The 14848-nt window shown below is 56.9% G+C and overlaps 1 protein-coding gene across 1 annotated transcript in view; it reads left to right on the top strand.

The window, feature by feature from the left end:
- DSCAML1 (DS cell adhesion molecule like 1) overlaps positions 1-14848 on the top strand; it is a 357347-nt gene that overhangs the window by 236948 nt on the left and 105551 nt on the right. Inside the window, exon 4 of the mRNA XM_036257909.1 lies at positions 14185-14331. Within this exon, the coding sequence (XP_036113802.1) occupies positions 14185-14331 (147 nt within the window). The remainder of the gene's footprint in view (positions 1-14184; positions 14332-14848) is intronic.

Below are 14848 nucleotides of genomic sequence, written 5' to 3'. Positions count from 1 at the left end.
GCCAGGCACACCAGGCCCCGCCCACCCGGCACACCAGGCTCCGCCCACCTGGCATCACACACTGAAGGTGGACCTGAGGTCCTGGTGTCTTCCCAAGTGCCCGGGAGAAGCCTGGGACAGAAAGCAGGCAGGCAGACCCGTCCCCTGTCACATGGAGGTGATGACGTGGGAGGCCCCCTCCAGCTCTGCCCCCCACTCAAACCCCAGCTTCAGTGCTGCCCTTGCTCCTTCATCCAGCCTGAGACAGGGCAGAGTTGCCCCGACACGTTCACGTGGCGGAGGGCCGCCTCCCATCATGGGACCAGACGTGTCCGCTCTGCCTGGATGCAGCCCCACGGGGAAAGCACAGTGAGCCGGGACAGAAGGCCTCTCCTGGCCGTCAGACTGACCCGGGCCAGCCTCGTGGCTCTCTGTGCCTCAGAGTCCCGAGCATCGGGGGGGGGGGGGGGCAGACTGAGCGACCTCGAGCGCAGAAGAGGCCTTACCTGGGAGCAAGGGCCCATTCCCAGGGCTGGCTTCCTGCCCCCTCGTCCCTGACCAGCGCCTCCCTCTGCTCCGGCCGTTGATGCCCGCGGAGGGGTCCCGGTTCTGTCTCTCCCTACCTCTCGCTCGGTGAACGCCACCTGTGTGGAGCGCCTGCCGACCTTCAGGACCCGGTCACCTCTTCCTTCTCCCAGGCCTACCTCCCAGTCCTGGTCCCAGTGTCTTCAGAGGGCTCGGCCCCGTCCAGCACCCTCACTCCGGGGGAGTCAGGGGGAAGCCTGTCCCCATGAGGAGTGGGTTCGTGGTCGGCGCTGCCAGAGCAGCCCAGACGGGGTGTCTTCCACAACAGAGATTCAGGTGTAATAGTTCTGGAGGCTGGAGGCCCAGGGTCAAGATGTCGGCAGCTATGCTGTTTCCTGTTTCTGCCTGCAGGTCCCACGCTCCCACTGTGCCCACGCGTGGTCTTCCCTCTGTGCCCACGCGTGGTCTTCCCTCTGTGCCCACGCATGGTCTTTCTTCCCTCTGTGCCCACGCACGGTCTTCCCTCTGTGCCCACCTTGGTGTCTCGTCTTCTAAAAGGAACACAGGTCCTACTGTGTTAGGGCCTCGCTCTTATGAGCTCATTTCATCTTCATTAGCTCTTGTTTTTTATTAGTTAGTTTATTTTTGTGACAGATGTTTCTCCCCCTGACACACACATACCCTCCTCCCTATCCTGCCCCCCCAAACATTGTTGTCCATGTCCATGGGTTACGCACACATGCATATGTTAAAGGCTCTGTGTCCCACACAGTCACCTTGGGAGTTAGGGCTGCATCACATGAAGGGCTTTAACTTAGCAGAGGGGACCTGGGACTCAGCCCGCCAGCGCCAGAGCAGGGCCCTGAATCCAGGCTCCCAGCTCGCACACACGTGCCTCCCACTACCCTGCAACCCCTCCTCGGGGTCTCTGGTGGAGGGCTTCCAACCCCGGGGTCCCGAGTGCAGGGGCAGAAGAGGACGCCTGGGTGCCCCTTGGGCTCCTCAAGGCAGGCTGGCGTTATCCCCAGGGCCCTGGCGGTGGGCAGAAACGGCAGGAAGGAGGGAAAGAACCGTGATCTGCAGAGGGAGCTCTGAATAGCTCCCTGCTGGCGGCCCTGGTGCTGGGGCCCCGGAGGGGGCAAATTCCTACCAGCCTGGAGGCATTGATGGCTCCACCCGCCCTGCCCCACAGGGGCTTAGGGCCTGGGGGGAGAGAGCAGCTTGCTGGTGGGGGATTCTGTTTATGGGTCTCATCCCCAGGCTCTGGGCCGCACCCAACCCCATTGTTTTGGTAAATGTGCATTGGATAGAGCAGTCGCTGGTAACCTGTATTGATTGCAATTTCTCTTTTGGAATTGGGAGCCCCCTAGGGATGAGTCAGGCACCGGGAGGCTGGCCTCCTGAGGCTGCCCTGGGAAACATCGACCAGAACTGTGGGAAGCTAGGTATCTCCTCTCTTCTGAGAGAACTGGAAGACGTTTCCGACCCTGGCCAAAGCCTGGTCTTGAGGCAGAGCGCCGTTGTCCGTTCCTCCCTCCTCCCCTTCCCGGCTCCATACCCCCTGAGGCCTCCTGGGCCTCCCTGGTGGAGGTGGGGAGGGTGGGCGAGCAGGAGACCTCCCCCAGCTCCTGCTCCAGGAAGCGTCTGCCTCCGGGAGCCAGGAGCACCTTCCAAGAAACATCTCCACGCCCGGATTTCGGCCAACGCGCAGCAGCGCCCCACGCACGCACGGTAGACACACGTGCCCTGTGCTTTCACACTTCACGTGATGGCGCCGCCCCTCCTGACTCCGGTTCGGCGCAGTGTGCGCCACAGCCTCCACCCACATTGTCACGCAACAGCCGCAGCCAGGAGCGGGCAAGTCCGGAGACAGTGTCCCTACTTTGGGGGTGAAAGAAAGGTTAAAGGGTTTTCTTTTCTTTTCTTTTTTTGTTTCAGTTTTTATTAATTTATTTTTGTTACAGATGTTTCTCCTTTTCCCCCCCTAGACACTCTCCTCCCGATCCCCTCCCCCCCCAAGCATTGTTGTCCTTTCCATTGTTTACGCATACATGCATATACGTTTTTTGGTTTATCTCATTCATCCCCCCCAACCCTCCTCCTCTGAGGTTTGTCAGTCCGAACCGTACTCCTTTCTATGTCTCTGGGTCTATTTTGTTCATCAGCTTATTTTGTTCATTATAGTCCACAAATAAGTGAGATCATGTGGTATTTGTCTTTCTCTGATTGGCTTATTTCGCTTAGGATAATGCTCTCCAGGTCCCTCCATATCGTCTCAAAGGATAAGAGATCTTTCTTTCTTACAGCTGCATAGTACTCCATTGTGTACATGTACCACTGCTTTTTTATCCATTCGTCTACTGATGGACACTTGGGCTGTTTCCACATCTTAGCTATTGTAAATAGTGCTGCTATGAACATGGGGGTACATATATTCTTTCTGATTGGTGTTTCAGGCTTCTCAGGGTATATTCCTAGAAGTGCGATCCCTGGGTCAAACGGCAGATCAATTTCTAATTTTTTGAGGAACGACATAGTGTTTTCCACAGTGGCCGCACCAGTCTGCATGCCGCCAGCAGTGCACTAGGGTCGGGTAAGGGTTCGCTCACAGCCGCTCTCAAATCTCCCATCACTGACCCCAAACACAGTGCTCCATCCACCACCCATGGGAGCATACACTCCTCAAACTGCCAGTCCTCCGTGTCCACTGCAATGCCCCCTAGGCCCACGCAGGAGCACCCAGCCCGAGACTTCGTCCTCTGGTGGACACACCACCTTCCTGTGACCACACTGTCCTGCTCACACACGCACCTGAGCAGGGCAGGGTTTCTCTGCTCCGAGTGCGAGTCCTCCCAAGACAGATGACTGCCTCATGTCCCCACCCCTTACTTCGCTGCACACCTGCCCCTGGGGACATCATTCGTCCCTTCCTCGGTCAGTGACTAATGCTTTCTGCATTGGTCCGTCTCGCCCTCACCCCTTCCTGCTTGCCCACCACCCGCCCCGGCTAGTGAGCGAAGCCACCTCCAGGAGAAGCAGGGTGAGGGCCAGTCACACCCTGGAAAGGGGTGGAAAGTCCATCTCCCAGGAACAGGTTGACAAAGCTCCCTCCAAAACGCGCACGCACTCCCCTGGCTGCTGGGAATGGGGAAACGGAGCTGGATGTGTGTTCAGGAGACTCGGGTCAGGACCCTGGCTTTTCCACTCACTGGTTGTGTGATTTGGACAAGTCTCCACCAGAGCCGCAGTTCCTCATCTGTACAGCAGGGGGAGCCCCACGTGCTTCCTGGGTTGGGGGGCGCTGCGGGGTGGGGGGCATGAGTGCAGGTGCCCAGCCGAGTGCCTGGCACACGGTGCTCACTGATGCGTGCACCTGGGTGCCGCAACCTGCACGGCTGGTCGGAGCAGACCTGAGGAGGGGCGACGGGAGACTGAGAGACACAGAGACATTATAGAGACGAAAGCTGGGACCGGGTGGGACACTGCCCCCTGATGGAGAAGTAGTGACCCGAGCTAGCTCAGCCAGTTTCTTATACAGCCTAGTGAAGCGGCGGGGAGGGGGGTCTCAGAAACGTCATTGTTCTCAAACACCAAATGTGTCCATCGGTGTCTGAGCTCAAGGCCCAGACGGTGGACACGTTCCTGCCCGCGGCTCAGGACGCTCCTGTGTGGGCCTCGCCAGCACCCAGGTCAACAAGTGGCCTCGGGACTAAAGGGTCCTGGGCGAGACCGTGGCTCAGCCCCCCACACCTGGGCATCTTTCTTGCTGAGTTTATGAAATGATTTGAGACACTTCACCAGTCAAGCCTGGATCCCACTCTCCACCCAAGGCCAACTCGACCCACGAAGGGGGTCCGAAGGGGCTGGAGAGACTCAGCCCACAGCGGCAGGTCCCTGGAAAGGTCTTGCTCAAAGGCCCAGCGATGGAGCGTCTCCCACGGAGGGACCGGGCTTGTCTTGAGGCCGGCACCCAAGGCAGCTCAGGCAGGACTTCTCTGTCCACAGCGGGGCAGCAGCGGCTCTGTCCCCACCACCGGACGGCACGCCTCTGGTCTGAATGTCGGCCCAGGATTCTAGTGGGATTCCAGCCTGGAATCGGGGCCGCCTGTCGCTAGGGTCTCCCTCCTGAGCGAGGGCAGCACTCTGCTCTGATCACTGAGGGGTCCTTGTTCGGAGAGGGACAGTGGAAGGCCAGCCCCAGGGGAGGGGGTGCAGGGGCCCTGGGTGCCCGCAGGTGTGCGGAGCTCCTGGGGAGCGTGAGCTCGCTCCCTGCGGGGCCCCCTCCGAAGACAGGCAGCCGTAGTTTGTACTCCAGACCGCCCTGCTCGGGTCGCCATCTGTTCGCCGCCCTTCTGTTAGCTGCAGACATCGGTCTCGTTTGAATGTCGCAGCCTGGACTCAGCTGAGCTGGGAACCGAGGCAGGGATCACACGGCCCAAACCGCTGCGGGGGGACAGCGGTGGATAGAGAAGAGGACCCCTCGGGATAAGGGCTCCACGGGACCGGACCCCAGGTCCAGCTGTGTCGCCTCTTCGGAGGTGCCTCCTCTAGCCGGATTCGTTCGTTCAGCAACTGAGCATCTGCTCTGTGCCAACCATGTTCTGGAGCCAGGACACTGAAATAGCTCCTTGCTCTCGGTGAGAAACACCAGGTGCCCTGAAAACAAAAAGCCGTGGCGAGGAACTGGGCAGGGATGTGGGACACAGCTGGGATGTGGGACACAGCTGGATTTTGATAGCAGGTCAGGCAGGAGCTGGCGTTTGAGCATAATCCTGAACGAGGCTGGGAGTGAATCAAGGAAAGAGCATTTCGGGCCCAGAAAGAATAGTCCCAAGCAAAGGCCCTGGGGTGGAAATGAGCACACGCTCACTGATTTTAAAACCACTGCAGTAAATGAACTCCAAGGGGTCTTGCAACTCTTTTTTTAAGCTAGAAATTTGTGAATTGCTGGGGAGAAAGGGGACCGTGTAGAGGGTCCAATTCATTTCTCTCAATACTTAAATATTCTATGCCAAGTGTTTCTTCAGCCTCAACTTAAATACCCCTGATGACAGGAAACTCACTACCTCACAAAGACACTTATTTCCTTAGTTGGAGACAATATACAGATTGTCTTTTAAAATAAAATTTCTAAGACTCTAAAAGATGCTCTTTAAAATTAAAAATCAGTCTGGTTGGTGTGGCTCAATGGTTGAACATCAACCCACACACCAAGAGGTTGCCAGTTCGATTCCTGGTCAGGGCACTTGCCCAGGTTGTGGACCTGATCCCCAGTGGGAAGCATGCAGGAGGCGGCCAATCAATGTTCTCTCTCATCGATGTTTCTATCTCTCTCTTCCTCTTCCTCTTCCTTACTTTTTCTCTAAAATCAATAAAGAAAAATTATTTTAAAAATAAATTACTTACATTAAAGAACCCACCTGGCTGGTCATTGATTTTTATTACTTCGTATTCTCTTTATATGATACTTAATAAACATATTTTATACTACTAAAAATAGATATTCAATTCTTTATCATTTTGACTTTTTAACATTTAAAAAAAATTATTGATTTTTAGAGAGAGAGGGAGGGAGAGAGAGAGAAAAACATCGATGTGAGAAACATTGATTGGCTGCCTCCCACATGCCCCCTACTGGGGATCGAGCCTGCACCCCGGGTACATGCCCTGCCCAGGAATCTACCCGGGACCTCTCAGTCCATGGGATGACGCTCAAACTACCGAGCCACACTGGCTGGATTTTCACTTTTATTGTAATTGTGGCAAAATACACATAATATAAATCTTACCATCTGAAACATGTTTAAGGGTTACATGTAAAGTTCACTAACATTTCAGCTCAGCTGTAAGTTCGGTTTCCTCTTGCAAATCTAAAACTTTGTAGCCATTAAATGACGACTCCCATTTCCCCTGCCCCTGCACCCTGGCAGGAGCCACTCGCGCGCTGTGATGTCACTACCCCAAGCCCCTCGTGCCAGTGGGATCACACGACGTCTGTCTGTTCATGACTGTCTTCCTACTTAGCATGACGTCCCACGGCTCATCGTGTAGCAACAGCCGTCAGGATGTCCTTCCTCTTGAGGCTGAGTGACGGTCACTGGGTGCAGAGACCACATTTGCTTAATCGGAGCCACGGACACTGAGCTGCTTCCATCGCTCGGCTATAGCGAATGGAGCTGCTGGGAACGTGGGGGAGCAAATACCTCTTCACGGCCCTGCGTCCCCTGTTCTGACTCTGTACCCAGGAGTGGAATTGCTGGATCATAGGCTAATTCCATTGCTAATTTTTCCAGGAACCTCCGTACTGTTATACCTTGACTTTTGAATGCTCAAAACAATTACTGTTTTAAGGATGGAATTGGATATGGTGGAAACGATGATGAGCGAGCGGGACGAGGTTTGCCAGATACAGAAACACTCAGACATGGGACAGGGTTCATCTGGGAAGGCTTCTGGGAGGAAGTTCATTTGGAGCTGGGGTCTGACCTTTCCCAGTCACTCTTTCCTCATGAGTGAAATGGGGATAAGACTCACTCCGTCTATTCTAGAAATATCTATGAAGTACCTAATTTGCGGCTGACCATTGGAGGGTTCTGAGCCAAAGTGCTGCATGAGAGGACCTCGGTCCTACAGTACCGTGCTGGCTGTGTGTGGGGACATGGAGGAGGGGAAGGGGCCGGAGCAGAGAGGGCAGTTGGGAAGCTGCTGGCCCTGCGCCATCCAGTAACTCCCCTCCCCTTGCTCTGAAGGTTGAAGTGGGGTCTCTGGTCCACACTCGCCTGCAGACTCCCCTCCTCTGCCCAGCACCTTCTCCGAACTTGCCCTCAATCTCCCTGAGGGCAGAGAGGAGCCCTGTCCTCCCAAGGGCAGCATCTCTCCTCCCAGCTCTCTGGTCACCAGGACCGAGGCTCTGGCCATTGTCTCTCTCTCCGTGGGTCCTGCGGTTCTGGGGGTCCAAGGCCCAGCTGGCCTACATTTTAGAAACAGGCAGAAAGGGTGCTGCTGTCTCACTGAGCACCTGTGTGCAGGGCTGCCCGGTGGCCCGGGAAGGCCTCCTTCCTTTCCAAGCTGTTGGGGGGCAAGGGGAGAACGGGCGGGGGTCTGCCCACGGGAAGGGTCTGAGAGCCGGCCGCCCCGCCCTCACCTCCCTGAGAGGGCAGCGTGTGCCGACGTCGAAGGAGCAGCCCGCGCGGGACTTCGGCTGGTTGTCCCCACTCTCCCACTCATCACGTCCAGCTTCCTGGAGGCGAAACGGGCTTGGAGAAGTCCGCGGCGGCAGAGACATCCCCTGTCAGGGCGAAGGGGCCCCGTGAGTTTACCGAGTCCATTGCGTCACCCAGCTTTCAAATGCCAACTTCCCGAGGTGTGGGGAGCGGAGGGAAGAGAGGAACCCGAGAACTGTGCACCTCTGCATGACCAGCGGACAGACAGCAGTGTGGGGAAGGCTGCAGAGGGAGGAGGCGGTCAGTGGGGAAAGGGAGGACATCTGTGCTACTTTCAACATAAAGCTGAGCCCTGGCCCGTTTGGCTCAGCGGTTAGAGCGTCGGCCTGCAGTCTAGAGAGTCCCGGGTTCGGTTCCTGCTAGGGGCATGTACCTCAGTTGCCGGCCCTGGTTGGGTCGTGTGGGTGGCAGCCACTCGATGTGTCCCTTTCATGTTGATGTTTCTCTCCCTCCCTCTCTCCGTCCCTCCCTCCCACTCTATCTGAACAAAAAAATGGAAAAATGTCCTCAGGTGAGGATAAAAAATATATATATTAAAAAAATAATAATAAAGATGAAATAAATTTAAGAAATAAAAATACTGACTTCCAGACCACACCCCCAGAGATTCTGAGTTCCCTTTTCGCAGCTCCTTACATGATTCTCGGGTACACACACAGTTCAAAACACACAGCCCACCAGGGCCGCCCTCTGTACGAACGGGACAGCCCCGAGCCTGAGGGAAGACTGACTTCCCGAGGGTCGCCCTGTACGCGAAGGTCGCCCTGTACGCGTTTCTCAGGGCTGCCATTCAGATTACCTCCAGCGGGTGGTTTGAAGCCACAGAGGGGTATTGTGCCACAGTTCTGGGGCCCGAAGCCCAGAGTCAAGGCGGGGGCAGGGGGCGCGCTCTCTGCAGGCTCTAGGGGGGACTCTTCTTGCTTCTTGTAGCTTCCGGGCCTGCCAGCGAGCCTGGGCGTTTCCTTGCTTGTAGATGTGGGACTTCAGTCTCTGCCTCTCTACACGTGTGTGTGTGTGTGCGTGCGTGTGCGCATGTGTGTGGGTGTGCACGTGCGTGTGTGCACCTGTGTGTGCGCGTGCATGTGTGTGTGCGCGCGTGCGAGTGTGTGTGTGTGCGCACGCGTGCGTGTGCGTGTACTTCTATTCAAATTTCCCTCTTTAAGGACACCAGTCAAGTTGCATTTCGGGCCCACCCTAATCCAATATGAACCCCTCTAACCTGATCACATTCGCGAAGATCGTGTTTCTGTGAAGGTCATATTCACAGGCTCTGGGTGGACAGTAATCTGGGGGGTACTGTTCCAGCCAGCACACCCCAGCACTGGTGGCAGAGCCAGAACTCCAGCCCAGTCTCCCGAGCCCCTTCCTGGGCTTGCCCTGCCCCCCAGGGGGCTCAGTCTCTGCATCTTGCTCCTCTCACTAGTGGCTTCCACGGAGCCCCTGCCCCCCTTCACCAGCCCTGGCAGCCCCGCCTCTCCTGGTGGGGGATGTCGTCTTCTCTAAACAGAACCACAGAGGACAGACATCAAGTCTCGGCCCTCTCCGTGGGGCCCAGGCCAGGGCTGGGGGTCTCCAGAAAAGCTTGGTGAACTGAGCCCTGGCCGGGTAGCTCCGTCGGTTGGAGCAGCCTCCCTCCCATACACGGAAAGGCTGTGGGTTCAGTTTCCTAGTCAGGGCACGTACGTAAGTTACAGGTTCCATCCCCAGCTGGGGTGTATATAGGAGGCAACCGATTGATGTTTCTTTCTCTCTTTCTCTCCCTCTCACTCTGTCTCCCTCTCTGTTTTTCTCTCTCTTTCCCTCTCTCTTCCCCTCCCTCTAAAATCAATAAGCATGTCCTTGGGTGAGGATTTAAAAAAAAACGATAAATTGAGCTGAACTGAATTGAATGGATGAGTGTTCCTTCATAAGGTAGTGAGGACCTCACCGGCAGAAGCAACCAAGCAGAGGCTGGCTGACTACATGTCCCTGTGAGAGGTGCTGCCATTCGGGGAGAGTTGGTCTAGCACAAAGCTTTGCAAGAACATAAGAAGTGGACTCATCGTCCGATTCTACCATTTATTAGCTGCGTGGCTGTGGGTGGGCATTTAACCTCTCTGTCCTGTGGTTAGTAATAATAGTATCCATTTCAAAAGGTTGTGGGGATTAAATGAGATGCTACAAAGCCTTTGGCCTGCATGTAATAGGTGCTCAATAAATATTTAGCTTTTAAAAGGACAGGCCTGCTAGGTCACCAGGGAAAGGGGTGGTGAGGCAGGCTGGGGTAATCGTAGTGATATTAGAAAGAAGAAAAGGGCCCGGCTGGTGTAGCTCAGTGGATTGAGCGTCGTCCCAGGGACTGAGAGGTCCCGGTTTGATTCCCGGTCGCGACACATGCCTGGGTTGTGGGCTTGATCCCCGGTTGGGGGCGTGCAGGAGGCAGCCGATCCATGCTTCTATCTCTCCCTTCTTTTCTCTCTAAAAAAAAAATCAACAAAGACAGTTCTGTGTCCTGGTCTTAGAGCTAAGGGGAAGGGACCTCCGGCCGGGCACTGTGGACACCTAGCATCCCTAGCCCCTAACCACTCAGTGCCATTTGTACCCACCAGTTATAGGGTCCATCAGAAACGGTCCCAGACACGTTTCCGAACGGCCTCAGGCTGGGGGACTGGACACAGAGGTCCTGGCTGCCACACTGTTCGTCTTGCAGCGGGACCCAGCCCCAAGCAGGAGGAGCCCAGATGGGGAGTAGCGGTCCTCGACCATCCCAGGGACCGCTGGTCCCACTTGGGTGAGGAGGAGGGGCGGCCCTGACCATCCCAGGGACCGCTGGTCCCACTTGGGTGAGGAGGAGGGGCGGCGAGACCGCCAGGGAGCCCCGTCAGAGCCAGCCTCGGAGGCCAGCAATGGTGGGGAGCCCTGGCCCCTCCAAACCCCTCACCAGCTGGCTTGCCTCCCTCCCCCTCAACACTGGATGCCGCCGGCTCCACAGGCCTCTGGCTCCTTCCTTCCCCAGCAGGGCCGTCATCTGAGTCTCATCAAGCATGCAGAACTGATGTTGCACATGGCCCCCCAGAGGGGATTAACACAATACCCCTGATTTCTCCCTCCCCGCGCGGGCTCCCACCCCCTGGCTGCAGCCTGCCTGTGCTTCAGCAGGAGCGATACACTGTGTCTAGAAACGTTACCGCAATTAAATATGCACGAGGGGGGGAGGGAGGGGAAGTGAGGACAATGAAGGATGGGAAACATCAGATGCAGCAGCTGCTTGTTACTATAGAAACCCCGCTCCCCGCCACCATCGCCACGGCACCCCTTCCTCGCTCAGAATTCCGGCGGGGCCAGTGCGCCGTGTCCTGAGTGCAGGGACCACTGGTGCTCGCTGGCCGGGCCCGGGCCCCTGTGGCTGACAGGGCTGACTTGGGGTGTTTCTGTTTCTCCTCACTCCCGCCCCCCAGCCACCACCTCTGCCCCTGGTCCTTCTGACTGGCAGCACCCCCTCCGGTAGTTCTGTGTCCCAGTCCCAGTCTCATAAGTGACAGGAGAGCTCCTGCTTGACGTGGGGTGTCACAACATGGCGACAGGCGCCCTCGCAGCCTGGTGGGGCGCAGGCGTCCTCGGGGCCTCCTCGGGGCCTCTCCCCCCCCCCCCGCAGGGCCGCGCTGCCTACCACTTCCTCTGTCTTCGCCCACAGCCCTGAGCGGAATCTGCACTGTGGGGTGTGCATGGGAGGGGGGGGTGCCGACAGCCCCGTGTTCGTCCCGAGGGAGCCCCGCGAGACGGCACTCAGCAGGGTCCATGCGCAGGGGTCCCTGCGAAGCCCCAGGCCTGGGCCCACAGAGTCCGTGTCCACGGAGACAGGAAGCAGCCTGGCAGCGGCTCCCCGACACCAGCCGGGGCCTGTAGTGACCCCAAGGAGGGGGGCGGCAGTGGAGTGGGTGCCCCTCCGTGCCCACCAGTGCCCCCAACAGACCAGGGTGAGACTGCAGGCTGGGCCTTGCTCTTCCTGATCAGATAAGGCTGACTGTTCTCCACCACCGCCTGGCAAAGTGCTGGCACACAGGCGGTCTGCTGGTGCACCAAGACCAGGGAGATGGGAGGGAGGGAGGGAGGGAGGGAGGGAGGGGGCAGGGGGGAGGGAGAACTGGATCTGTAGACACGCCAAAGTTCATGAAGGAGCTACAGACCAACCAGAGTGACGACGTTTTCTGAAACCATATTAAATGAATAACTATTAAAAAAATGAAATCCTGCCCGGCCGGTGTGGCTCAGTGGATGGAGCGTCAGCCCGTGGACTGAGAGGTCCCGGTTCCGGTCCCCGTCAGGGCACGTGCCCAGGTTGCAGGCTCCGTGCCCAGCAGAGGGCGTGCAGGAGGCGGCCGATGGATGTTTCTCTCACATCCATGTTTCTATTTAAAAACTAAAAAGAAATAAATAAAAGCCTAAGGCTGTTGGGCCTGAAGAAAAAGCAAAGGGCTCTCTTCCACCCTGGGAGGGAGTGTGCGGTGACACAGGCTCAGGCTGGCTGTGCAGGGTTACCGTGGAGAAGCAGGACTCGGGGAGGCCACGAGGCGGCCGGTCGCCGCCAAAGAAGATCGCCTGAGAGTCCGCGCTCTCGACTTTGGAGTGGGTCCCAGAAGAAGGTAGTGGGCTCCCCAGCTCGGGAGATGTTCAAACGAAGGCTGGACAGCCTTTGTCAACAGTGTGGTCAGTCGTCAGCTGTCCAACTTGTAGTTCTACAGCTTCTCTCGTCATAAAGTGTCCTGCGGTGAGGGCCCCGCCTGCAGACGCCGAGACCCTGGACTCGTGCCTGGAGGGTGGGACACCACGGAACCCTAGTGGGAGGACGAGTGGTACCAGAGCTCTGGTTGTTGGTGGGGGGTCCGTCAGCCCCGAGGTGGGAGGAAGCCAGCCTCTAAATGACAGGGTTGGAAGGGCATGAAGCAGCCCAACAGGTGTCCCGTTGACCTGGGGTCAACAGGTCCTTCCCAGGGCTCAGCATTGCCCTCCCCCGGCTTTGTTCTCAGTCATTATCGCTGTCCTGACGCCTCCCAGTGGGAATGGCAGCCCGAGGCCTTCCACGTCTGCCTGGGGAAGAAGCGGAGCCCCAGAGAGCAGGCAGAGGGACCCAACGTTAGGATGCCAACCTCAGCCGGGCTGGGTCTTGGTGGGAGGACACTGACCTGAGCTGAGGGCGCCCGGGGCCCAGGGCAAGCCGCTCCGCGCGCTGTGTCCACATGCTCCCCGTCGAAAATCAGCCCTGACTCGCTCCACTCCAGCTGTTGCCTTAGAACCTTGGGCAAGAAACTCCGCTCGGTATCTGAGTGGAAACTTATGTCAAAATCGGCGAAATGGATGTCCGTTCGCCTGGCCCTCTGATCCCCTGTCCCGTCCTGACGTCTGTGGGGGGAGCGGAGAAGCCCAACACCGGGCCCGCGCCGGTGCCGGCACAGAAAGCGCGTCCAAGAGCCGCTGGTTGAGTGACTGTTGGTGTCTGGACCTCCGTGTCCCATTCCTGGGGTAGCGCGGCCCGAATTATTGTCTGTGGAGTGAATAAATGATTGACATTGCGAGGAGAGGATGGAGGTCTCTGTTTCCTTCGATGCAGAGGGGCAGCTGAGAGCCCAGAGGCCTGAGTGCCAGTCCCCTTACCAGCTGAACAAGGAGACGACACCACCCACAGTCGTGAGAACAATGAGCAGTGACTAGGAAAGACCTTTGCAAATTCTTTTTTTTTTTTTTTAATCCTCACCCGAGGACATTTTTCCATTTTTTGTTCAGATAGAGTGGGAGGGAGAGAGAGGAACAGAGAGAGAGAGAGAAACATCGACGTGAAAGGAACACATCGAGTGGCTGCCACCCGCACGACCGACCAGGGCCGGGGACAAACTGCAACCGAGGTACATGCCCTTAGCGGGAACCGAACCCGGGTCTCTCAGGACCGCAGGCCGACGCTCTAACCGCTGAGCCAAACCGGCCAGGGCGACCTTTGCAAATTCTTCCAAAGACGTAAGGCAAGTGAGGACTACTTTTCACTCAGTGAGCACGTACTCTGTGCCAGACACTGTTATTCTTGTCCTCTTTACATGCACTGTATGAAGTATTACTTGCACCTCCTTGTACAGATAAGGCTCAGAGAGGTTGAGTCACTGTCTCAAGGTCACACAGCTAATCCAAGGACGAGTCCCATTGGAACCCAAATCTCACCTGACTCTGAAGCGCAGTGTCTTTCTGTGAAACTCTGAAGCACTCACACTTCAAGGAACAATTGCTGTGATTTCCGTACGTGTTCGTAGAGAAAATCCTCATCTGCCGGAGATGCTCCCCTGCCTCGGGCTCTCCGCTTCATCCGTCTTCCCTATCCCCCTGTCCCTGGGCAGCGGTCCTAGCCTGGGAGAAGGCCAGCTCCCGGCCTGAGGTGCTCTGGTGGTATGCCCAGACCGGGGAGTAATGGCCGCTGTCCTGATTGTGTCTCCAGAAAACAGGTTTTTTATTACTTCCCACGGCGAGCTGTACATCTCTGACGTGCAGAAGGAGGACGCCCTCTCCACCTACCGCTGCATCACCAAGCACAAGTACAGTGGGGAGACCCGGCAGAGCAACGGGGCCCGCCTCTCTGTGACAGGTAGGCCAGAGGGCTGGGGGGAGGGGGGATGGGGAGGGCCCCGGCCCACCCCCGAGACTGGGTATGTCCCCATCGTGGATCAGGGAGCCTCAGAGAAGATTAAAGGACAGGTACAGTCACCACTGCCGCAAACCTTGTCCAGTTTATTTGGGGGTGCCCTTCATAGAGGGACTCAAAAGAGAAATGATTGACAGGAGTCTACATCTGAGGGAGGGTGACTCTCCTGAAGGGCTCCGTTACTATTTATCAAATGATGAAAGCTACGGCACCATCCTCTCCCTCCCTCTTTGCCTTTGCCGCCAGGAAGCTCGTAGGTAAAATCTGATGCTCGAGCGCAGTAACAATTAGATTTGATGAGATCAGCCTGGATTTGGGCAGTTTTTAGATTTCCTTACAGCTCTAAGTACTTTTTAAGATTCATTTTGACCACTTATAGGTGCCTTTACACCTGCTGTCATAGCACAGCATCGCAAAGCAGGCAGAGTACAATCCGTGAACAAAAATGTTTCTAACTTAA

Source organism: Molossus molossus, unplaced genomic scaffold (genome assembly GCF_014108415.1).
Source record: "Molossus molossus isolate mMolMol1 unplaced genomic scaffold, mMolMol1.p scaffold_m16_p_13, whole genome shotgun sequence".
NCBI classification, from domain to species: Eukaryota; Metazoa; Chordata; class Mammalia; order Chiroptera; family Molossidae; genus Molossus; species Molossus molossus.
The sequence above is the reverse complement of the archived record's forward strand: the minus strand, read 5'-3'. Positions and strand labels throughout refer to the sequence as shown.